Source organism: Dreissena polymorpha, chromosome 10 (genome assembly GCF_020536995.1).
Source record: "Dreissena polymorpha isolate Duluth1 chromosome 10, UMN_Dpol_1.0, whole genome shotgun sequence".
Lineage (NCBI taxonomy): Eukaryota > Metazoa > Mollusca > Bivalvia > Myida > Dreissenidae > Dreissena > Dreissena polymorpha.
Genome location: NC_068364.1, coordinates 36,930,547 through 36,957,984, shown reverse-complemented (window position 1 = coordinate 36,957,984; position 27,438 = coordinate 36,930,547). Strand labels below are relative to the sequence as shown.

The window sequence follows — 27,438 nt, the reverse complement described above, 5'->3', positions numbered from 1 at the left end:
GCTTTTATGGCTTTGTGGTTAAATAGCCATTTAACCGTCATGGAGGAGCTATTAACGCATCATCAACGTAAAGGAAATCAGAGGTTCGTGATGCAGTCGTGCCAGAGTCGGCATGAAAAGGAAGACATTGTTTATAGACGATCGCAATCTCGGCTCAGAGATTTGATTGAAACCAGCATAGCTCGATAAAATCACTGCACTAATAACCAATCAAGTGATGATAGCCTAGCCACGTTGTATACCAATTATATCATTGTAATTTAACCTATTTTGTATAATGAAACTTTACTTACCACTCGTCTTACCACCGCGTTACGTCCTTGGTAGTAGTGCTGTCGCGCTATAAACGGGAATATCTCAGTAGAGAAGTTGAAGGCATGCCGACCACGCCGGTCAACAATTCTGACCAAACGAGTTGAAAGTACGTTGGCCACACTGTGCAACTACACATGCGAACGTCTTTTTTCATCATTAAAAGAGATTTATCATTATGTGTTGTTAAAAAAAATGAGGTACGGATATGCTACGTCTATTAAAATTAAGTGACGTTTCTCTCTTGTAGAGAGTGGTTGCTACTAAATTACGGAAGCAAACAGGATTTATCGTACCGTCGCGAAATATCAGAAAATACATATGTATATAAAGCAACATTTTAAGTTATTGATGAAATAACTAAGAAAATGCGAATACTTCACAAGAAATAGTATAAGTATCCACAGTAATAAATTAGTATCGCTTAAGATAAACCGGTATTAATACATGTGCGTCAATTGTCGTTCCCGATTAGCCTACGTAATTCAGACAGGTTGCTTAGGGACGACACTTTCCGCCTCCAATAAATTTGCATTCGGATGATCGTTCCTTTAAACAAATTATACAATAAAAGCGGAAAGTGTCGACCCTGAGTTGCCTGCGTGGACTGCACAGGCCATTCAGAGATAACACTTTCCGCATATGCGGTAAGCACAGCTTTCCCAGAACGCGGCTTAAATGGTTTATTTTTAATGTTGCATTTAATATTGACAGGCAAGAACGAGACCGTAAAGGTAGTCCGTACACCATAATGTGTCGATTCAGTGCCGACTGCATCTCTCATTAATGAAGACACATGCAAAGAAAATTTTGATTGATGGTGAAACACAGTTATCATTACCAGCACAACACAAACGAAGGCCCGACAAGTTTGTGTCTGGTCACAAATCTAAAAGTGAACGGAAGGACAGGCGGTCGGTCATTCAGTCGGTCGGTCGGGAGTGAACTATTTGTTTTTAATTTCTTCACTTACTCCTACAAGAGGTAACTAAATCGGTCACACTTGAAATCTCGAAGGATGATCAAAATGCATTTTTTTGCAATTCAATGAAAATCACTTACAATGAAAATACGAAAAAAACAACTAATAAAAGCAAGGTTTATAAAAAGGTATCGAAAAATACATCTCGAGAAGTACCCTTTCATTTATTTCAGCATGGCCGGTATAAATTGTGATACGCAGAAAATTACGTCATTTTTTGTTTAGATGACTTCATTTGTGTCTTGCAACCTCTGCCCTTTGCTTTACGTGCTTTGTAGAAAATGATTTTTTTTAAGACAATGATCCTTAAATAGATGAACAGGTGAGTATTGAATACAGATAAGTTAATTTGTTCGTCATTAAAACACGAACCATACGCACAGTTTTGCAGATCGTGATAAGATTTTTTAGCCTCTCTAAATACATTTAACTGTGTTGTATATGAATCGTTCCTCAGCACGTGGTTTTAATGGCGGCCTTGATCACGCGGTTTGTAATTGTGGCAGTGATCACGTGGTTTGTAATCGCGACAGTAATCACGTGGTTTGTGTATATTTTATAAGCTTCTTCTTTGCGGAGGTTTTTTTATTGAGTAAAATTTGAAATTTGAAGATGTAAAAACTGCATGCATTGTCGGAGTTAAAATAATATATACATGTACTAAAAAATGTTTTGCACGTAAATGCAATGACGACAGAAGATAAAATGGAAACATGAACAAAAAAAGACAAAAACAACAAAAACAAGAATTGAACAACTTTTAATGGAAGGCCCATAAAACAATCATTCTATTGTTTCCTCCTAATGAAACAGGTACTGCTAGGCACAACGTTAGTATGATCAATTATAAACCGACAATAAAACCCCCAATAAAAATAGCGTTGTACCAAGGCGATGCTGACACCAAAAGTCGAACACATTTTAAAGGATTGTGCCGCACATTTAATTTTATTTTGTTTACAATATGCAATTGCATTTTCATAAATGTAAAATCCATGTGTTTGTGAAACTTGCACAACAGATTACACATGGAAACAATGGATGAGGTTCATGCATCAGTGGCATCTTCAGTTTGATTCACCCTTCATTATATGTTTCGGCGCTGTCCACAACCCCACGGAGGTGCGCCGGACAAGGTTGATCAAATCTCGACCAGTGACTGATGAGATGTCAACTGCTGTTCTATCATCTGCCATAGCTATTTGTAGGCTGATTCTGCTTGCCTGAAGACATCTGCTATCGCCCGTCTCCTTGCCATTCCAATGATGTAAAGTACTCACTAGGCCGTCCAGAGTGACTTCCCGGCAACGGCCCGAGAGTCGATCCGACAAAGAGGATCCAGGTCTTCCACCCTTGTGTTCGACACTCATCAGGTATATGCTGGTATTTGGCCTTCTTTCTCTCGTTTCTTTCTAGATTCGTTCTTCCCATGGTACTGTCAGTTTCCAGAAGCACGTGCTTCTTTGTTCCTCTCGACAGCAATAGCACGTCAGGAAGTAGAGTGGTTGTGGCGATGTCTGGTGGGAATCTCGGCTGCTTCCTCAGATTGTCCATAAAGTTCCAGTCTCTCGCTGAACCTATGGTGCCTGCATGTGTAGACCTGTTTTTACTTAGTGCTGATCCTCCATATGTTACGACATTGATGAAGGTTGGCCTTGTCTGCATTGTTGGCTTCTTTTTTATACCACATCAAGGCTGGCTGCACACTCGCTTAGGATCTTGACGTGCCGCCATCGGTGTCTTCCGTCCGAAAGTGCTGTGCTGCAAGGTGTTAGGATGTGCTTTGGGTTTGCTAGCCTACCACATCACCTGCATATAAACAGGTTGTGACTGTTAATAAAATGTGATATGAGGTGAGTCTGATATCGCGTAAGAACAAGCTATTATTTTGTTTACTTTTTAAAGACATTCCTCCAAAAATAATTCAAGTTGAGTGACTTCTGAATTGTTTAATATTGCAGGAAAACTTGATAATCTCACACATGCCCAATGAGTTAATACTTGCTATCGATATGGAGTATAAAAATAATTTAAAAAATAAGATCAGCGTCCATAATTTAACTGCGCACATGTGGCATAATATAAACACATAATATAATATGTAGGTAGTGAACCTACAAGAACAAAGAGGTTGGCTTTTCTGGAATGAAATACGTGGAATCCCCAGATCTTCATTGAAGGGCAACACTTGTTATTGTAAAATAGAAGAGTCTGAAGATGAGTCTCAATTGTCGTTCCCGATTAGCCTACGTAATTCAGACAGGTTGCTTAGGGACGACACTTTCCGCCTCCAATAAATTTGCATTCGGATGATCGTTCCTTTAAACAAATTATACAATAAAAGCGGAAAGTGTCGACCCTGAGTTGCCTGCGTGGACTGCACAGGCCATTCAGAGATAACACTTTCCGCATATGCGGTAAGCACAGCTTTCCCAGAACGCGGCTTAAATGGTTTATTTTTAATGTTGCATTTAATATTGACAGGCAAGAACGAGACCGTAAAGGTAGTCCGTACACCATAATGTGTCGATTCAGTGCCGACTGCATCTCTCATTAATGAAGACACATGCAAAGAAAATTTTGATTGATGGTGAAACACAGTTATCATTACCAGCACAACACAAACGAAGGCCCGACAAGTTTGTGTCTGGTCACAAATCTAAAAGTGAACGGAAGGACAGGCGGTCGGTCATGCAGTCGGTCGGTCGGGAGTGAACTATTTGTTTTTAATTTCTTCACTTACTCCTACAAGAGGTAACTAAATCGGTCACACTTGAAATCTCGAAGGATTATCAAAATGCATTTTTTTGCAATTCAATGAAAATCACTTACAATGAAAATACGAAAAAAACAACTAATAAAAGCAAGGTTTATAAAAAGGTATCGAAAAATACATCTCGAGAAGTACCCTTTCATTTATTTCAGCATGGCCGGTATAAATTGTGATACGCAGAAAATTACGTCATTTTTTGTTTAGATGACTTCATTTGTGTCTTGCAACCTCTGCCCTTTGCTTTACGTGCTTTGTAGAAAATGATTTTTTTTAAGACAATGATCCTTAAATAGATGAACAGGTGAGTATTGAATACAGATAAGTTAATTTGTTCGTCATTAAAACACGAACCATACGCACAGTTTTGCAGATCGTGATAAGATTTTTTAGCCTCTCTAAATACATTTAACTGTGTTGTATATGAATCGTTCCTCAGCACGTGGTTTTAATGGCGGCCTTGATCACGCGGTTTGTAATTGTGGCAGTGATCACGTGGTTTGTAATCACGACAGTAATCACGTGGTTTGTGTATATTTTATAAGCTTCTTCTTTGCGGAGGTTTTTTTATTGAGTAAAATTTGAAATTTGAAGATGTAAAAACTGCATGCATTGTCGGAGTTAAAATAATATATACATGTACTAAAAAATGTTTTGCACGTAAATGCAATGACGACAGAAGATAAAATGGAAACATGAACAAAAAAAGACAAAAACAACAAAAACAAGAATTGAACAACTTTTAATGGAAGGCCCATAAAACAATCATTCTATTGTTTCCTCCTAATGAAACAGGTACTGCTAGGCACAACGTTAGTATGATCAATTATAAACCGACAATAAAACCCCCAATAAAAATAGCGTTGTACCAAGGCGATGCTGACACCAAAAGTCGAACACATTTTAAAGGATTGTGCCGCACATTTAATTTTATTTTGTTTACAATATGCAATTGCATTTTCATAAATGTAAAATCCATGTGTTTGTGAAACTTGCACAACAGATTACACATGGAAACAATGGATGAGGTTCATGCATCAGTGGCATCTTCAGTTTGATTCACCCTTCATTATATGTTTCGGCGCTGTCCACAACCCCACGGAGGTGCGCCGGACAAGGTTGATCAAATCTCGACCAGTGACTGATGAGATGTCAACTGCTGTTCTATCATCTGCCATAGCTATTTGTAGGCTGATTCTGCTTGCCTGAAGACATCTGCTATCGCCCGTCTCCTTGCCATTCCAATGATGTAAAGTACTCACTAGGCCGTCCAGAGTGACTTCCCGGCAACGGCCCGAGAGTCGATCCGACAAAGAGGATCCAGGTCTTCCACCCTTGTGTTCGACACTCATCAGGTATATGCTGGTATTTGGCCTTCTTTCTCTCGTTTCTTTCTAGATTCGTTCTTCCCATGGTACTGTCAGTTTCCAGAAGCACGTGCTTCTTTGTTCCTCTCGACAGCAATAGCACGTCAGGAAGTAGAGTGGTTGTGGCGATGTCTGGTGGGAATCTCGGCTGCTTCCTCAGACTGTCCATAAAGTTCCAGTCTCTCGCTGAACCTATGGTGCCTGCATGTGTAGACCTGTTTTTACTTAGTGCTGATCCTCCATATGTTACGACATTGATGAAGGTTGGCCTTGTCTGCATTGTTGGCTTCTTTTTTATACCACATCAAGGCTGGCTGCACACTCGCTTAGGATCTTGACGTGCCGCCATCGGTGTCTTCCGTCCGAAAGTGCTGTGCTGCAAGGTGTTAGGATGTGCTTTGGGTTTGCTAGCCTACCACATCACCTGCATATAAACAGGTTGTGACTGTTAATAAAATGTGATATGAGGTGAGTCTGATATCGCGTAAGAACAAGCTATTATTTTGTTTACTTTTTAAAGACATTCCTCCAAAAATAATTCAAGTTGAGTGACTTCTGAATTGTTTAATATTGCAGGAAAACTTGATAATCTCACACATGCCCAATGAGTTAATACTTGCTATCGATATGGAGTATAAAAATAATTTAAAAAATAAGATCAGCGTCCATAATTTAACTGCGCACATGTGGCATAATATAAACACATAATATAATATGTAGGTAGTGAACCTACAAGAACAAAGAGGTTGGCTTTTCTGGAATGAAATACGTGGAATCCCCAGATCTTCATTGAAGGGCAACACTTGTTATTGTAAAATAGAAGAGTCTGAAGATGAACTTGCAGGTTTCATAAATATAAAACAACATAGCTTATTAAAGTATGATTTTAATCTTATAATCAAAATAATATTTTAATCAGCTATAATATCCGACAATTCACAATTCGCTAATCAAAGACATACGTAATTTGCATTCCTCGGAGGTAGAGCTAGTTTAAAATTTGACTGAAAAAACGAACGACCAAGTTCAAAAGATATTATTATAATTAATGTCAGTGCCTTTAAGTCATTGTTCAATGTGAGCTTCATAACGCCACATTAATGCAAAAAGGTACCTTTTTGCACCAAGTGGGCGATACATTTCAAGGTCAGTCTAAATTTATTTATTTAATCGATACATTAAAAGTGAGTTTACTTTTAATTTGAACTTAACAGAAAATTAAAATAATAAAGAGTTTACCTCACTTTGGTTAGTGGACCTTAATGTTTCGTGTAAATCTTTACAACAGTATTGTACTTATAAAAACATGAAAATTCTAAACTGTGTGGAATATGAATCACAAGTAAATGGTGTAAAGGAAAGATAACCAGATAATGTTTGAAAAAATACGTTATAGCGGTAAGTTGGAATGTATTAAAGACACTCCTTGATCCAAAAGTTTGGGATTTTAAAGTGGATGTACGTGTTTCAGACTCTGATGAATATTTTACATAAGAACCGATTGCATGAAACTAATTAGGTACATAAGAACATGGTCTTGAAAGTGGAGCATGGTGTTCTTGTCATGCGAAAAACTATCTATATGTTTGAAAGGCACGACTAAGAAATGTCTGACATCAGTGATACACGACTTTGTGACATACTGTGACATACACGATTTGCTTCGTAGATTAATACTGATTTTATATGAAATAAGTGCGCACGACTAGAATTTGTTGTTACAATCAAAAAGTATTAAGCGTGTGGTTTTCAGCCTCTTTAAGCCACTGTAAGGCCCAACTGCTTTTCATTGACCTTTTAAAGGAGATGATCCCAGTTTTGATACTTGTTTATGCGTTAAGTGCCTTTTTGTTTGTTTTGTACTGTTTGATGTATACAATTTAGCCGCCTTCTTCGCTCAAGGCATGTGCGTAAATCGTTGTCCCATTTAAGCCTGTGCATTTTACAGAGACTAAACAGGGACGACACTTTCCACTTTTATGGTTGTTTATAGTATTTTGTTCTTAGTTAAAATCCAGTTTAAACGGAAAGTATTGTTTCTAATTAGCCTGTGCAGACTCCACATGCTAATGTTGGACGACGGTTTACTCACATGCATTAATCACCGTTTTCCAGAGCAAGGCTTAATTGATCACTTGCCTTAAATAAATGACTTACGGATAATTACAAGAATTTCTTTCCCTTCATGTTTGATGAAGTTTCATTTATGTTTCATTTTAATATTCAAAATAAGATGAGATAGTTGTAAAGGGAAGGTACTAACGGCAGTCATGAGATTTGTAATTGCGGAAGCCACGTGGCTTGTAATGGCGACAGTCATGTGGTTTCTTATGACGGAAGTCGTGTGGTTTGTAATGACGCCAGTCGCGCGGTTTGTTATGGCGGAAATCACGTGGTTTGTAATGGTGGCAATGGTTTGAGCAATTTTCGGAACTAGTTGAATCTATTTTCGGAAGTATTTTATTCAGTACTAAGTAAAACTTGAAAGATGATCTCGTGTACGATTAATGATAACAATTTACAGACTGGCATTCAGAAACGGTTACTGCGTTATGGTGTCCGGTGAATAAATCAAAGAATCAACCAGAAACAAGCATGCAGAATCAAGCGTGCGCGGAAGCTAGTATTTAAAGTGTACGTACACTGTTGATTGCTGCCTGGCATTATAAAACGATGATTGGTCGGTGATATCAAATGAACAGACAAAATAAACACATATACTATGACGAATAAAATACCTTTGAAATGATTATATGAATGGAGAAAAGAAGATGAAGGAAGAAGCAAAGGTGCTGTAACGGACGGCGTCGAATTGGATCGATAAGATAAATGGAGCAAACAGCGAATGGAGTTAACAAGAGAAAAAACAACATACATGTATTATTTATCGGTCTACAAAAACAAGTATAACGATGACGTTGTTTACCAAACGGTGATTGGGCGGTGGTGTCAGGGAAGGTGCTGAGTATGCAACCTTTCAGTATCTTTCTTGACAACCAACGTCTTCACTGCTTAGCAACCGGTTTCTCCAAGAGATGTAGAACGAATCAACTACTAGTTTCAAGTTTGCCAACTTTTTTGATGACCAGCAACCAATTTGGACGAGCATTGGCTCTCCTATCATCGACAACATTGTAACCTACATCTACTGTCTTCGAACTATTAAAGATGACGTTATGCAAACGAGATTGACAAGATAACATTTGGGTAATAAGTGTGTTTTTATTTATGTATAGGTTCTTCGTAATATTTGAGCTTGATTTACGCGTTTAAGTGGTCGATGATCAAAAAAAGTCTGTCTATATCATTAAACATACCATGTTCTTTAATATACTAAAAGTTGGTATTTAAAGCCACGGAGACACTTATATGTATTCATTACTACACGTCCCACGGCTTACGCCTTCTCCTCATGGTAGCCATTTGTGGTATTTTTTAATAAATGCATAATGAACGATCTGTACAAAGTTACAGTACGTAAAAGCCGGTGTATGGCATATTATGACCGTTGATCTCTAAGTTTGACCTTAAACGTTGAGGAAGGGAGACGAACGTTCCGCATGACGTGCAATCTCTTCATGGTGGTAATTTGTGGTAAATCATTTTAAAATTGCATAATCAATGTTGGACTTGCAGTCCGGTTCTTTATGGCAAACTTTGAGTGTGAGACTCTCGTAACCTTGATTTGTAAAAGAAGGGAGATGTGTGTAACAAGCAGCAAGCCGTCTCATCATGGTGGACAAGTTTGTACTCAGAACAAGCTGTTTACTGGCCTTAGTCGACAAGTTTACACAAATTCGACCTCTGACCCCTAAGTTTGACATTCACCTTTTAAATATGGAGACAGATGTTTTACGCGACACGTCGTGTACGATGTAGTTTTTTTTTGCAAAGTTACAGTTCGGGCCATCTTGGACGCACACATGCGCCAACGCACACTCGTAAATAGTGATGTTAAATCGAGCTTTCCGCAAGCGGAATCAACTACTATTTGATTGTTAATGATTATTTTACATCACGGCTACCACTCTCGTTACTTTCTCAGCACTCGGTTTACAATTATTGTTAATTGACCGATCAATAACAATAAATAGAATCTTATTTCCGAATACAAACATTTCATTAATTATTCATGCACTCGAGTTCACTGCGATTTGCGGTTATTAATAAGGCAGCTATAAAATTTCAAATTCAAGACGTGCATGTTTTGTCCTTGAATGATTATAACTGTGCGACAACATTCCGATACGTATCTATTAATTTTTCATACAATAACACTCGTATACCTTTTAATGATTAAATTCAGTGGTGATCGATGTATCGTTGTTAACGTCACGTTATGATACCAACAAAAAAACAACAACACCATAACGCTGCAAAAACTTGGCAAATCTATGCAGCTGGTTTGCATATAAATCATATTGTGGTGATTTGATAATTATTTGCTTATGACAATGCAAAGTCACCAACTGAATTTCAATTACATAAAGATAACTTATATTTATATTGAAATTCTTAGAGGCCTAATTTTAAAACTGCAAAATATAAAAAATGGTAATTCGGAAGAGGGATGGATTAAACGAAAATAAGAAATGTACATTCAATGGTACTGCAATTGAAGTGGTTGATAACTTTAACTATTCAGGAACGCTGTTGAATTTTACGATAAATTTTAAATTTATCATGAAAATTTGGTCGGGGAAGCTCTTAAACCAATGCATACTTTCCTGTTTAAATGTAATGACTTTGACATAAAATATTGTGTTAATTGTTTGACTCCTTTGTAGTTTCTATATTTAAGTATGCTTCAGAAGTATGAGGTTTCACAAACCAGATGATATTAAACGCATTCATTTAACATTTTGCAAATGATAAAAATAAATAATTGTAGATATCTATTGTTTGCAAACGGGTTTGTTAAACTTCTTACTATTGGTGCAAAGTTCTTCACAATTAAAATGTTATAATGCTATTAGGTCACAAAAAAGCTTTAAACGATTGTAATAAAGGTTAAACAAATTGGGGCTCAAATGTCAAGCAAATTTTAAAAAAGTTTGATTTGGTAATGTATTTGAAAATCCAAACGTTGTGTGAGTTAATTGTTTCATAAGCGAGTTTGAATGTTGACTTGATGTCAACTATAAACAAGAATGGTATGGTAACATGAATAATAATTCCGTATCAGATATGAATAAAGTTTTCAAAACCTCTTTTGAATAGGGATAATATTTAAATGAACTGCCGTAACGACTGCGCTTATTTCTTGCAGATTAAGTCTTGCAGAAACGCTCAAAATAGCATTCCAAAAAATGAACGTTATTTTATATGTTGAAATTACTTTAATTTAGAAGATGAATATCATTTTATTTGAACATGCCGCTGTTACACTGAGTTAAAAATTATTAGCCGTACATTTTATGACATTCCATGTGTATACAAATTCCACAAGTTACTAGTTTCATGTGACAAATAAATAATGTTTAATGTGTGTAAATTTATCGAAAAAGGCTTTATTAAAAGAGATACAATCCTTGATAATACTCTTCAATAAACTTCAGTACCTCCTTTATAAAAGTTACGTCTTCCTACCATCGATGTATTTAGTATTTGTATTCTTTAATTACTATGAATTGTTATTTAATGTTATGTTGTTATGCCTAGTTACGTGGCAAAATAAACAGTGGTTTTATGTTTGAATAAAAAGTCTTATCATATAATGATACATTCAAATATTACATAAATTATAACTAAAATATAAGCAGAGGTTATAATTTGAAGAAATCGAAATATTTCTATATATTTTTTGTATTTTAATTTAAAGAAATAAATCAAAATAACCCATATAGAGCAATAAAGCTACAAGCTAAGCGTCAATAAAAGTGTTTGTAAATAAACTTTCAAAATATTTTGTTGCATTTAAAATCTATCTAGAAAGCAATGAACCAAGTTTCGCATATTTTTACATTTTATGTGCGATTTTTTACTCCAAAACTGTACAGCAAAACTAAACATGGTTCCATTTTCGACAGAGCGTAAAACAAGTTAATTTATCGAATATGATGAAATATAGCAAAATAGCATAAAAGCCTTATAGTAAATAAAGTTAATATGACCGAATTAAGCAAACCTGATCGAACGAAAACTAAGCCTGGAATAAAGAACAGAAAGTTTATGGCCGGTCGGTTTTAAGAAACAATTTGTGTAAACAACGTAAAGATGCCAAAGAATTACTTTAAGATGGTTTTAATAACTATTAACAAACACGCACACAACAACATGAAATAATAACATTGTTAAAGATCATACTTATATTTAAATGTATTTTTGAATAGTGTGTTTCGAAAATAACCTTAACACAATTAGACATTTGGTTAACATACATTGAAGCCATCGAAGATTTTTAAGTAGACCCGGTAGGAGGTGTATCGGTCAGGAAATGATTTGAAAGTCACAGTTTGTCATAACAGTGATTAAGAATACCCAAGCCCACTCCGAGGCGCATGTCGTTATATCAAGTAATATTGAATCGAAACATGAAATTAAAATGAAAACAGCAGTGGTAATACAGAAGACGACCCCGTAATCGAATCAATTTGCTTCGAACAAACCACCCTACACACACAGAGGCTGTATGTTTTTTTGAAAGTGTTCAATTTGTTTAATAATAAATAAATAGACGTATTCTGCACATCATGTTTGATATGTTCTCTCACCCTTCCGCGTTAGGCAGCTCTAAACCACTACCGGAATTTGAAACTAGAGTGGAAGTCCCAGCATTAAACGGTCCGCTACCCTACAAAATATAGCATGTTTTGCTTGATAGTCACCGATTTTAAGACCATTGACGCACGTTTGGTATTTAAGGTCTGTCTTTGGATAACTATTTGTTTATTTTACAGGCTTTCATGCAGTAAACAGATGAATTCATGCGCGACGTTCGCGGATTCTGCATATTGTTATTTATATACGAAAGAAGCGCATACAATTAAAATGATATAAATGTTTTATGTCAATATCAACGTATATATGCTTATATAAATAAACTATAAATAGACCTCTGCCCAACAAGACACGATTTACTAGCCTTCTCACACTGTGCAATGAGGTCAGCGCGTTTTCCAGTTAAAAAAATGCACTCATTTATTGAAGTGGAGTGTACAATAATGAACATTTTTTTGGTCTAAATTACATTGAGACAGGCCATTTCATGACAAAGTAGAGAACGGTTACCTATGCCCAAGGGCACATAACTGAGGAATGTGTAAAGCACAGTAGATGATAATATTATTGCACATATAAACTTTAATTTAAAATCTTGAGCACCATGTAAGTAGTTTTTCCTACATTTTAATAATATTTTATACGGAGATACCGACCGTCCGATAAAGTGACCTAATTGTACCTCCATCAAACTTTGTTTTCGTTGTAGAATTCAATAAAACAATATCAGTTTCAAGGAACACAACTTACCTGATCTACTTGAAAAATATATTTGCATACTAGGTTCGATTCATTTTATATATATGTAATCTAATCATTAAAGTGAAACTTTATAAGTATTGGAACATGATAATTATTTTCTTAAATTGTATAACGTTCTGTTTTGAATCGGTCTACATTCTGATTATTGCCATTGAAGAAGGCCGGGCATAAATTGATTGAGTCAGATAAAAAGTGTCCATTCATCAAATGTTTGTTTTATTGTCGGTAATTAATTTCCATCTTTTACATTTATTTCCGTTTAACGGCATATAAATTATGTAATGTTACATTTTCTATTGCAAACAATGATTTCAGCTAAATACTAAATTACAATTTTGCGCCCAGCTAATATAAATAAGGTAGATCATACGCAAGTAACTGGTGGGTCGTTAATGAGAAAAAATAGTAACTGTTGTTCAAAATGGCGGCCAACGGCTGATTTTTCGATGAACGGTTTTACAAATTTACCATACTTATTCGACATTGCCCTCATGCGCAGGATGATCTAATGATATCCATTTTGTCTCGGTATAAATCTTGTAGATGTATTATATACGCAAGTGCAAGTTTACGATTGACACGGTTTATTGTATGTGCATATGTGTATGTCATATATAAGGTTTTCTCAGACAGAAGTATTTATGGAAAGGTCGATCCGTAAATCATTTTTATTTATTGCTTGCATAATTTGTCAAAGCGACACGGTACAACATAAAAATAAAAAGCCGGGCGGGATTATGAAAAATTTACATCTCTGAGTCACAATTATGACGTTTAGAAGGACATGCACACGATAAACAAATTGTGAGTTTAGTCACATATTCTCCCTTAACATAATGTACAAAAAATGACATAACGGAAATATAATATACTCCACGTACTTGTCGTTTATGGGTTATTGTTAGTTGAGATTAAATCGGATATTTACATTTGATTCGTCGAGTATTATTGCGAAGTTAAAAGGTCAGAACGTTTTTCTTTGATTTTGTATGCTATCGATTTAATAAATTATCACACATTTAGATCAAGAAAATGTCCATTGAAATCTGTCAATATATGAACTAAGAAGGTATACTGAAAATAATACAACATTAAGTTCCTTTAATAAATCGTGTACACATATAATGCACGCAATCAAAATACTCAATTGCAAAACCATGTTCAGTTTTATGATGTCAATTGACACTGTTAGGTAGGTATTCGAATGTCTCACATTCGTTTTAGAACGTTCACTTGTACACTTGTATGTACATGTATTTAACTTAAACATATGTAAACATAACATGCATTTATTTTTTTTGCTTTAATATTTTCACAAAAGCCGTTAATTTGTTATTTTAAACCTATTAAGCACTCAAAAAGGAGCATGATAAAGTGCTTTATATTGTGCACAATTAAAAAAGCATCATGACTACTAAAAGCATCAATGCAATCTGAATACAGTCGTATAAATTGGTCTACGCTATGATGCATTTAAATATATCTGTTCTTATAAATTAAAACTAGATGGTCTTATTCATCCATCATTGTTGGTAGACAATTTTATCCGCTAACATATTCCAATGTCGTCCATGTGTCTAACAAAGACAATCACTCATCACTTGCTGTACCTGTGTCACATGTACGCCATATTGGTATTGCAGTTTAGAGATTGATAGTACTGTTCCATCCATGGAAAGCGTGAGGTGTTTGTTTTTGCACATGCAAGAGCGGAACGATCTAACAATATGCACATGTCTTCACTATAGGGCTTCCACAGAGTTTCATCGAAATCGGATTATACGTGTCTAAGGTATCGCGCGAGAACGCAGTATTTGATGGAAGTACGAACGGACGGATATCGAGGTAGACGGAAACGAGTGTTTAATTATCGGATAATTCGGTTTTCACATACTAATGTCCTTTAAAATTTCAATTCTGACGGACGAACAAAGCAGCGACTCTATGCTAACCACGTCCCTTTCGGGTAGCAGACAAAATCCTCAATAACAAGGTATATTGATAGAGTTAATAACAATATCTTTCCATCTTTAATAAACTCTAAATCAATTTATTGTCTTATCAAATATTCAAAATGCATATCTCTGCATATTGGTATCAGGTAACGATGGTTATTTTCTATATGTTGTTTTGACTTTAATTAAGAAGATGAATACCATTTTTATCATACCACCGCATTGATATCTGCCTGATATAACGTTGCCTGATATATTTGTTTATATCATGGTCAACAGGAAGTTCTTATATCAGTCATGTGTGGAATATGGCCATATTAATAGGAATCAACTATAAAGTAATCATTTCTAGTAAAATCCAATCATATTCAACAAAACAAACAATTTGATACCAAGATGTAATATATTTTAAAACACAAAATGCAACACAAACAGCAAAAAAAAACATTTTTTTTTTCAAATATTAAGCGCGCGTGCTCATGACGTCTTTATAGACACGTCAAACGATAAAAGTCATATTCTTTCCCGCTAAAACTGCAGCTTTTTAGCGATTTTTCCAATATTTCTTAAAAATCGGGGACGTAGAGGTATGATAAACAGAAAAACAGGTTACTGCCTCGGCAAGCCTCGCCGTTATATTATTCTGAGCCTTGCCTGATATATTACAAAAAGATCAGGCAGTAACCTGTTATTCTCTATATATGCATATGTCGCTGATACACTGAGTTAAGAACAACATATATAAGCCGTACATTTTATATCAACCCATCTGTATATACATTCCACAAGTATTTTTTTCATGTGCCAAAACGATAATTTATTATGTTTGTAAATTTATCAAAGAAGCTTTTGTAAAAAGAAATACAATTCTTAATAATACTGTTCAAATAGACAACGCAAATGAAAACAATAACTAATTAAGAGCGTAAATACAAACACAATTCGAATTAAGTACGTAAATGCAAACACGATTCAAATAGAGTACATAAATGAAAACATAATCAAATAAAGTACCGGTACGTAAGTAAACGAAAACAACAATCAAATAAAGTACGAAAACAATAATCAAAAAAAATTGAAAATGAAGATACGATTCAAACAAAGTAGGTAAATGAAAACAAGATGTTAAGTTGAAATTTGAAGGATACTTTTATATCACAAAATAATACAATATAAACGTGCTTTACCTGTTACGCCATGATGACGATATGTGTCAAATAAATTCTTAGATACGTTTGTATCGTTATATTAATTATTTATTTTTCCGCTGAGTATGCCACTTTAAAAACCATGATTGTATCATTCGTTGAGAAACCCATTATCACAGAATCAGTGCTGCTGCTGTATAACACTGAACGTGGGTCATTGACACCATCCTTTTGGTAGCCAGTGTGGCCAGCTTCTTCTTCCCCTCGTTGTCCACCTGTATACGTGCGTTTGATTTATCGCCACAAACGAGCACTTGTCCACGAGTTGTCACATGTACACCCCGTGGGCCTTTTAAGTCAATGTCTGTAAAGGTGGAGATAACTGTTCCATCCATAGCCAGTGTTAGTAGTTGGTGTGTGTGCTGATTGGTGACGTATATCTTGTCATCCGTCAGGTTCACTGCACACGAGTAGACTGCAGAGAAAATATTGCTATGCAATTTAAGGTTTTTCTGAAATTAGTTTATAATCAATTGTACTAACATGCAATTAAAGACATTCCAAATAGACACAATTTGACACTCCAATTTACAGGAGGAAAAACACCGAAATATCTTATTTTGTATGGCTTTACTTTAAATAGCATGTTAAGCTCAAAAACACATTCAAACACAAGCAAGAACACAATGCAAAATCTAAGCCAACAAGTAAATAAAGCGCTATTATATTTCGAAGTGTGCTTATGTTTTCCAATAATTATTTTTTTTGCATGTGAGTAAACAAGTACGGTGATAGTATAATTTAAAATCTGTAATGTATAACTACATGATACCGCTTGGTAATATTTGTCTTTATATATTTAAATAGTAATAACTATAATCAAATAGTATGTGTCCACTACCTGTATCATCTCCTGTTGTATACTCGTACAATTTCTTAACGAGTGTTCCAGTTAGAGTGTACTGATACAGAGCTCTTCCGGAAGTTACATACAGATCTCCCTCATGGCGGGCAATGCCAACACACCTATGTGGGAGCTGGATCTTGTTTTCCTTCTCCAACTTGTCATTCCTGACAGTTATCATCTGAAGAAAGTGCAGATCGTCATGCTTATTCGTTGTTACAACAAGTTCATTTGGAGATATCAGACACATGTCATATGAATAGTTAAGCACTTTACAATTGCTCAATAACTTGTATTTCTTGTCAAACAGTTTCACTTCGTCATTATTATAATCCAGTATAAGCGTCTCTCTAGAAGGAAGCTCGCATATGGCATAAATATTGCATGGTTTTAAATCAGATTTTATTTTAACTCCGTATTCTGACATTTTTTTGTAGTGAAAAAACTGTATTTGTTTTGCTTATCTTACCAAGACCTGTCCAATTTGATATAAACTTCTCAATGTTATTGTTTGGTTCAAAGTCCCAACCATAATCATTTGTGACTTTCAACTCTTCAACGATTTATTCAGAGTCATTTATCTGCTTATGACATTTTTTCTAAAGCTATAAAAAGAAGTGTACTGCTCTTGTTGCAAACGTCATTAACCGCCTCACTGTGGCATTGCAGACTTTTATGAATGCCGTCACTCTAATCTCTTTCTTTTGTAATCAAAATCTTAGAGCTGGAAATTAGGTTTTCCACTTCTAGCAGTGTCACTTTCTCTAGCCGATCCAATTCTTTATTGATTTTCTGTCGCACTGTCTCGATCTCTTCCTTAATTCGAACGTAAGCCTTCTCAAGCGACTGAAGATTGCATGTTGCTCTGTCTTTCAGTTTCTTCAACTCTTCTTGTATTTTCTGAATGTTTGGTGAAAGATTATGTGCGTCTGCCGTTGAGTATTTGTTTTTATTATATACCTGTTTAATGCTTTTAACAAAATACAGGTTGTATCAATCGTTGAAATAAAAAATCCCGTATTACGCTACTCGCTGTTTCCAATTCCGTATTACCATACTAGCCGGACTACTTTGACCCATTTAATGACGTCACATTACGAGCACCGAAAATAGAATATTTTTATATTACGAAATATATTACGTAGTACATTGTGTGACGTCATTTCTGTGACTAAACACAATAGTTTTATCTAAACTCTATGGAATTTAAGGACCTGTCGGACGTGTTGATTTTTAACAGTAAACTATTTGTTAAAAACATTGAACGAATTCAAAACGTATTTTGGAGTGCGTGTTTATCATGCATAAATGTATATTTCGATAGGAATACAATAAAATAGTGTGGTTTAAACTAAGTTTCGATAAAGACATGGAAGATAGCAGTGGAAGTGCATATTGTTTCAACGTTTTTTTTTATAAACATCGGATTAAAGTTGTCAACTTAATTATTATAAATATTGGATTAACGATGGCATTAAGGTAAGCGTGTCGGAAACCTGTGTTTTCCCGGTTCGAATGTTTACACGTTAATTTACATTAACTGTATTCATACGCATCTTAAATAAACTATGGCGTACCGTTTTAGTCATTGTTTTGTCAGTTTTGTTAAAGTAAAAAATACAATTGTTAACTGTTTTCTTTAGTTGCTGTATATAATAAAAGGAATATTACGCTAGTCAATTGTTCCAAGAGTTTGTATCACTCTCGTGGCTTGTGCTATTTCGCATCACACTCGAGGCTCCGTCTCTCGTGTGATACGTCATCACACAAGCCACTCTAGTGATACGAACTCTTGGAACAATTGACTAGCATAATATTCCGTATATCTCTTCAATAAGGCTGACTTTACTGCATGATCTACAATGCAAGCGCATGTACTATAAGTTCATAAATTCACAAAACCAAGGAATTGAATATAAATTATTTGTTCATAAAAAGTTAGGACTCGATATATAATAATATGGTCTAGTATAACCTGATACTTACTGTGCTAAGCAAGGTCTATTTAAAACATGAATATTACGTTAAAAGAACTTAACGTCACGTTGGTAACATTGAATTAATTATCTGAACATATGTTTCAAACGTAAGGGTTGTTTTTTTGGTTCGTTGGTATTTTTCACCGTTTTTGCATGTTAGTTTTAGCAAGGTGGCCAGTTAACCAACTCTTACTCTTCATGAGATAGCAGGTTACCAGTGCGTAGAACACATACTAAGGCCAGTAACTGACAACTTCTCGACTTGAATCAGAGGTAGGAACTACGGCCGTAGAAATGATTGAATGACCAATTGTGGCGATGAGTACCCTAACACCGTTTTTCCTTACTTTCATTTTTGTCTTTGGGTATAGTGTTTCTTTTAGTTTATATATTATTAGTGTCCTTAGATTTCCGGTAAGCATGGCCGAGGTTGTATTCATTATTGTAAAATACACCTAGAAAAGTATCGTTGTGTGTTGTTTTCATATCCATGTGTATGATAAATGTTCATTGCATTGATACAGATCGGAACCTCATTATTTTGTTGCATAATTAAGCCAACTCACTTTTACGTAAATGTCTTCACAATAACTATGGAAATGTCCGGGTAATTCCACATGAGGAGAAAGTACACACGCGCGAGTTTTCTCTCTGAACAGTCAGTTCTGCTCCCGACTTCGTCGAGTAAATATCGTTTAATAAGCATTTAAAGGTATTTAAAGTATATTATTAATATAGCATTAGGGACTTCGAGCACATAGAGACTGGCTATCCTCTTCAAACGTTCTTAGAGCCTTGTAGTGTGGTTTATACCCCTCAGCATCTCGGATAGTTTATACTTAATAATTTATATACCCTGTACTTTCATACACACATTATTAAGCAATAACAGTTTCCATGCCTTGGGTACGAAGTCAACACAGACCCGGAGTCGTGTTATTTAATAAAATAGTTTCAGGTCTATAAGAAGAAGAAGAACTTTATTTAGACAATCAAGGGTCATACAGTATGACATATATAATCACCAATATAAAACGTAATGCAAGTAACATAATATATCAACCATCCATAAAGTATGGTAGAAATAAGAACATAACAGTTACTAAAGCTTAATTCGTATTGGTGGAAACACAAATAACATAAGCTTAACAACGATAAAAATAAGTGATGAAATAAAGTAGTAAGTATATTCAACTTAATCGTCAATTTAATAGAATAAACAAGTCAATGGCCTGACAAATTTTTACCTAACAGGGCAGTTCGTTTAACATAAATCTCGAGTAGATATTTAGACAACAATTTCAGAACTTCGCTGTCTTCAGATGACATTAACAAAACAAGTTTTTGCTTTTTATTAAGCAACACGAAGTTTTATTGAAAGACTCAATTTGTTTAAAAACAACTGATTCTCTACTTATATCGAATGTTTTACATTACATAGAAACATAAATTTTGTCTTCAATCAGATTAGAAAAGCAACAGTCACAAACTCTTTGATTTTCTGGAAGTTCCTTGTATCTGCCTGTTTCTATGTGCAATTTATGTGCACTTATCCTAAATATGGTGAAAAAGGTTATTTCATCTTTATCTTTTATATATCGAAAGTACTGTTCTCTACAAAATCTTTGCTTGAATAAAGAGTATGTTCTCTTTATTGCCTGAGATTTTTAAGCACCAGTTGGTTTTATACATATTCACAATCTTAAATATAGCAATATTTATTAAGTTCTTATTATACAAAACAACATTTGCAATATCTAAATGTATTAAACAATGATGTACAAAGGTCTATATGAGCATAGGAGCAGACCCGATGTCATAGGTTTTAATTAAAATTACTCGAAGTCAAGATATATAGCAGTGTGATTAATATTGATTTACTGCTCGAATAATTATTTATTTAAAAGAAAGGTAGCTAAAGGAAAATAATATTATATTTCATTTGTATTTTAATCAAACGTCTGAACCATACTATAATGACCGACGCTCGGTCGACGACATGTTACACAATCACCACACAAGCTATGCATCAAGGTGGTGTGGTGGCACCCGCGATCCTCATAATTTATTTCTGCGCTCTACCAACAAATGCCGGCAGTAATCGGGAAATGTAAACAGTGATATTAACACTAAACTTTAAACAGTTAAACGTGTATGTAGTACATTGTCACTGCTAACGTAGCAAACCGACACGCTCAATCAATTGGAACCTCTTGACTCAAATCGGTCGGTTTATGTAAACTATTGAGGCGGAGGTTTAAAACCATAAGCGGTGCTCAATTATGTGTATAGTCATATTTAAAATTCAGTACGGTTAATATATATTTATAATTGTTAAATATATCAAACTTGATTGAAAAGTATATCAATTTGTTAAGAACACTTATTTACATTGTTGTATATGGTTAGAAAACATAGTTGTTGAGTAAACCACTACAACAAAAAATTGTTTAAATGTCACTTACCTGTGATGAAGTGACACGCAAGTGTGACAACACAGCCGACAATGGTCCTCACAGAACAGTTTTATTTTTTTATCGGTATGCTCTGCACACTGCCTCAACATGTCTAACGTTGACTTGTTAATAGGCCATTTATCCATTTGTTCTCTGCCAAACGCAGTGTGAGACTTGTAAAGTTGGTTGTGCAGTTTCACACAGCTGTCACAGAAACCCTTGCAACACTCTTCACAATGATACTGAGCCTCGAGCTTCTGGCAAGCCGAACAAGTATAGTCCCATATCGTATCTGATCCTTTTGCTACAAGCGAAGACTCCATGTTGGATGTCACTTTGTTTACAGGTGAACAAGAAAGTGTTTTTGTTTGGACAGAGTGATCTTCCTTATGCATAGCTACAACACAGTTCTCTCCTATTGTATAATACTTTAAAGAGACAGTTTCGCTGTGTTATATTGTGTTTTCTTTAAGTAATACGTTAAATTAAAATATTTTATAATGCCAAATGCTATATTTAATTGTTCATATAACATGAGTTGTGCAAAATTTGTATTTTCAATGACAATTAGTTTCTTTGTTTGTTTGATATGTCCTAGTTATTTCACGTTGATTCGATACGGGATGCAGGCGCTTGCGCAATTTTTCCAATCGCTTTCAAATTTGCAATCGTTAGCAAATCTTCGGAATGGCAGCCGTTTACGTGATTAAATTGACATCAGCAGCGCAAACCATGATATTAATATTGAAAGTTAAGATGGCAATCGTACTGTGGATGTTATTTGTACAACGTTAACAAATATCTCAAGGTATACAAACTGCGCAATCACAGGAAACTGTGCCGATTTATTTTTTTATGCTTAATATTCATATTGCCGTACCTTACGAATATTTTCAACAATATTATCGATTCGGTTATTTACCCGGAGGAACGGACAAACGTTTATATTTTCATTATTCAGAGGAAAGTTGACGAATCATTTCCATAACATTATCAAGGCATTTTCCATATACAAAATTGAGGCATCATTTCATGATATCGTGGTTATAATAGCTTCACATACTTTAAGGAATATACTTAATAACCTATTTGAAAACAACCAAACGATAAACGATGATCTATATGCTTTTTTAGACATGATCGAAGCGCAATGGAATGATCATCATATTTAATTCATATAGGCATTCGACACGGTAATACACAATACGTTATGGATGACGCTTGTTCCGTCGCAAATAAGTACAGAAACATTTCATATTTCCTATACGTGTTCTAATGTTGTCAATATAGTAAAATACAGTAAACGACACGTTACTTTATTGGAAAACGAAATATTTTGGGCCGAAAACCCATGTTTATGTTGGGTTCTATTGCATTATACATGTATGTATAAGTGACAGTATTATATTAACTACTTCAATATATACGCCGATTGCCATGATTAAGTGCGGTTAATTCTTACATTTTAATTCAAAACTGAAAACTAACTTTGTCAGACGGAATTAATGATTTAAATACCACGATTTTTATAACGTGATGAAGAAAGAACAGGATATTAAAAACAGTTTTAGGACACTGAAAATATTAATGTAATGTGATAGACAGTTCGTCTTGCGTCCATGTTAAAAACATAGAATTATTGAGGACTAAATATAGTTTTAAGCTCGGTTACGAAGTCGTACATTTAAGCCACGGCTTCACATTTGTATATGTGTATCGTGCGCGTTTTATTACAAGCTAGATTTTGGTTAAAAAATTAGATTTTAAGACATATGCATTCTGCATAGTTACATACCAATGGTTATTCGCTGATCAGACTTGAGTGATTGACCTAAGCAGGATTGCCATGGGCGTTTTTTTTATTATTCAAAAATAATACTTACTTTAACTACTAGAACTGAAAATGTGTGATTTAAAAACAACTCACGCGTATAGTCATTTATTTATTTTTAGCTTATTTATAAATAAAAATAAACGCTTTTTACAAATGCGTATGATGGTTACATTTATAATTTTATTTAAAAAGTAACGAAATAGATACACAAACACACAGGTCGAAATTGAAAACTACAATGCCTACTACATCGCATGGTACGAATAAGGTACGAGGGTTTACATATTGACTACCATAGAAAATATAATCGACCAATCAATCGTAACATTTCATTTTAACCAGGAGTATAGCGTCCTTTGGCATAAGTATTGGAATATATCGCGCATTAAGTTAATTATGCATCTAATCCATGTGTGTATCTGTTAGATGTTTTTAATATACGTTTCACAATTTATTGCCTTGTATAGTCACTTCGTTTGCGCAATAATGTCAAACATCTATGAAAGAACACACAAGGATTATCAACTGTGAGGGAAATTATTTATATAAAGATAGGCGATCATATTTACGAAACCGGATGGTTTGCAACATTATACAATCTGGCAAATGTATATGTGGTGCAATAGTATTTAAACTTAATATGATGCGATGTTTAATCGCATGTAATTTTACAGATAACAGTTTCAAGGAATATTTTCGCGCTTTAATAAATTGACGAATTTGATTTTTTTGCAAGGCCTGCAAATTTTTGCTGTCCTGTTGTCAATGAAACAGTTGTAATGTACTTTAACAATGCCCTTAAATATCCATTATATTCTCTATCAACATACGAAAAATATTAGCGTTTAAATTAGATATACTTGGATAGTGCTGGTTGAAACAATCAAAGTCACTCAATTATTTGATAGTGTACAATTGACATGTATCTTTGTTTGCCAAAGGACATTGAAAACCTAATAAAGAAATACAAACATGTTCAGTTATTAATGTAAGATGTATGAGTTCAACCTATAATAAATAGTCACAATACAATTATTACAGAGTATGATATGCGAACAAAATTATAAACAGGTAGCATAAATCAATATTTAAAATGCAACTTTCAGCAAAAAGTACAAGATGATCTCTTATCAGCCGTAAGAATCTTATGCGAGAAAACATTCTAACGGGCCATCCGAATATTACACTCATTCTATCAAGTTCAACATATTAAAACTATATTTGGTTTTATCGGAAACAAAAAAATATTATTAGTTCACACCTTCGGTAATAATAATATACTTCACTTTAGCTTTGAAGTCCTCAAAAAAGGCATAATTTCATCTTCATTGCCGTTCGCATGGTAATCGATAAACGCATCCCTTCTCAGGAGCTGTAAACCCTCCGGGAGTCCTCGTGTTGAGGTGGAATCGTAGAACATCGCCAAGGATTTTCTGTTGTTTGATTCTTCATTCGTAATATGTGCAGCTATCTTCCATTCCAAACTTTCTCTGGACCCTCTTGAAAGCACAAAAACAGTAAGGCGACTCACATGGATAGATTTGTCAGAACGTTGCAAAGCGGTAATCCTTCCAGTATGTCGTCATGTACAAACGCAACATATCCCAGTTCTGCAAGTTTGGGTCTTAGTATTTCCAACACTTATTATCGAGCGTCATCCTCGTACGCTAGGTATATACCGTATTTGAAACTTTGAAATCGTAACGAACCTTCGATAGATAGGTAGCCATTGAAACTTACCTCTTTGTTGTTTCAAACATAATACCAGTACCTTATCTTCCATCTAAACCGATGTATGATAGCACCAATGATGATATTAAAGATGACAAAGAGTATGACAACTAATGAAATAAGAAGCGGTGTGTATGAGAGACAAAGCTTTTGAAGAAAGGAAACCTGAAAGTTCATATCCTCTTTGCAATTGATCAATATAGGTGATGGAAGCTCCGAAGAGACATTATGAGTGTAATATCATGTATATATGATCACGATCAAAGAATTTGAAGTTGGAAGTGTGTGTTCAAGGATCCACTCTAGTACTTCCAGGTTTTCACATGAACAGCTTATGACATTGTCAGTAAGGTCCACCGTCAAAGTTATATTGTTTCTAAATTACACAATTCCTTCAAGATCAGAACGCAATTGTTTACTAAGTGTCATTATAAGATTATATGATAGATTTAAAACGTGTAGCAATTTCATCTGAGATATAGTATAATCAAAGACCATTAAATTATCCATTTCATTTTGGTCTGATTTGCAAATATTTTTGGATGGATTTTATTGATTATGTTAATAGATAAGTCAATATATTCAAGTTCGTTGTTTAACATAAAAATCTTCTTATATGCGACAACAAAGTAAAGGTAATTTCCTTCTAGATGTAAACGCTTTAGTTTCGGAAAGCTGGTAAAGAAATTTTCATTTACATTTGAATAAAAAAGTTGTTACTGAGATCAATAGTTTCGATATTGTGCCCGCCATGTACCGGCCCAGCCCAGCAGTACAAAAGCGAATTAGAAGCAATAACTGTTTTAAGTGAGTTTTCTGAATCGATATAAAACCGTATATTGGAAATCATATCTTACTGTGACTTATATCGATGTATTCCAGTTTTGTGGGAAGAACAGTTGTAATAACAACAGGTGGAATATAGTATAATGGACGTTTGAGGCAGTCTACATCCTTGGTATGTTCAGCATGTGTTGTATTCTCTTTTGGAAGAACTAAAGTATTTACATATAGGTTATCCCGGTAAATGTGTTATTATAATATAGATGCATGGAGGATGGGAAAGCTCTAAGTTGTCATTCAAACTAGTTAACTGGAAATCCATGTTAGAAAATGATGCTTCGATTTTTCTTAAATTTTTCATCTGACATGCATAAAGCATATAATATCCTAGCTCAAATTTATTTCTTCTTACTCGTAGATGTTCTAGGGTTGCTGGGGTTATGTTTAAAGCGTCTTTGTCGATTTCTGTTATCTTGTTGGTATCTGATGACAGCATTTTCAGAGCTTTTAAATGCCGAAACAATTCTACCGTCGATTTCATAATTTGGGTCGGACATTCTAGTTTGTTCGTGTTTGTTACACTGTCAAAAATGAGGACTTCTAGTTCTGAATTAAGACTGCTCAAACCTTCGAGATTGTCAAAGCCCAACTCATAATTCATAGACAAATCTAACATTCGAAGATCGTCCATTTTTGTAAAGGCTTTACTCAAAATTGCAGTCACGCCACTATTAAGGATTGATACATTCTGACATACAACAAATTTGCAAATGTGGATTCATCGACAGTTTGTATGTCACAGTAATGTGTGTACTGCCATATTGGCCTGATAAAGTCCCCTGATATTCGAATGACTTTTAAGTTTGGCATATTCTGAAACTCCGTTCCAAAGGGAACAACTGAAAATCCATCAATCCATACTTCTTCCAATGTTGAAATATTGTTCAAGATCTGCCCTGGATAACTAGTACTACCGCTTGATATCAAATTTATTTGATACATAAACAGTTTTTCCAGAGAAGCTAAACGTACGAAAACGTTATTGTTAGTTTCACTGGTAACTGGGAAATCGTTATGCGCGATATTGAGAACTTCCAAATCCTTTAAAAGTCTCACTAGTAACTGTTGCATTGTTGTTCATCAACAAATTAATGGAAGTAGTGTACAAATCAAGTTTTTATAAACTGCTTTAATTTTCAAAATGCGTTTGTGTTTGTTTCTTCAAATTAAAGAGGCTTGTACCAGACATATTCAGAGATCTAATCTGACTGTAATTAATTTTCCTAAACTGTGGCAATCTCCCTTCCAGATCTGTCTTGTATCTACAGTCCACTTTTTACAAACCTCGTTCATCGCTTGAAACACACACACACGGGAAACACATATCATCATTACGTTCGGCTAAAGTGGTCAAGGACAGCCCAATCATCAGCAGCATGAAAATCGGCATGGTCTGAACGTTAGTAACCATTTCCTTATTCAAGCGATTGTTTTACGTTTTATGCAATTAACATGATTGCTCAAAATTAAATGTTAACACCTAAGGAATGAACTCTATCGAAACTAAGTGCTCGATTTTTTTAATTGTAATGCAAGTGTCAAAACACTCGCGAATGTATTATATATTATACTTTAGCGAATGTTTTTGTGGGATGATGTGTTTACATGGACTAGTAAATGACAATGTTTAAGGCCTGCAATTGCTGAACCGTTCCAACTATTAACATGATATGTT

The 27,438-nt window shown here is 34.7% G+C and overlaps 3 protein-coding genes across 13 annotated transcripts in view; 1 reads left to right on the top strand and 2 right to left on the bottom strand.

The window, feature by feature from the left end:
• LOC127847745 (zinc finger protein 596-like) overlaps positions 1 to 27,438 on the bottom strand; it is a 289,933-nt gene that overhangs the window by 69,282 nt on the left and 193,213 nt on the right. The gene's annotated exons all lie outside the window — the stretch shown is intronic.
• The window catches only part of LOC127847747 (uncharacterized), an 87,558-nt gene that overhangs the window by 28,976 nt on the left and 31,144 nt on the right, over positions 1 to 27,438 (top strand). The window lies entirely within an intron of this gene.
• LOC127847755 (uncharacterized) lies at positions 15,340 to 21,696 on the bottom strand. Of its 2 annotated transcripts, XM_052379885.1 has the most exons (3): positions 21,365 to 21,696; positions 16,918 to 17,101; positions 15,340 to 16,491 (listed from the first exon to the last, which is right to left on the bottom strand). In XM_052379885.1, the coding sequence occupies exons 2-3, from the start codon at positions 17,099 to 17,101 to the stop codon at positions 16,190 to 16,192; spliced, it is 486 nt and encodes a 161-aa protein (XP_052235845.1). In that variant the 5' UTR covers positions 21,365 to 21,696; the 3' UTR covers positions 15,340 to 16,189. The 2 variants fall into 2 exon arrangements, with proteins under 2 accessions (XP_052235845.1, XP_052235844.1); XM_052379884.1 differs by lacking the exon at positions 21,365 to 21,696 and having other exon boundaries at positions 16,918 to 17,863.

Coding starts and splice junctions, on each gene's coding strand:
- LOC127847755 (XM_052379884.1), bottom strand. CDS start 17,347: ATGTCAGAATACGGAGTTAAAATAAAATCTGATTTAAAACCATGCAAT. Junction 16,492..16,917: donor TACAACAGGAGATGATACAG/GTAGTGGACACA, acceptor TTTTCTCTGCAG/TCTACTCGTGTGCAGTGAAC.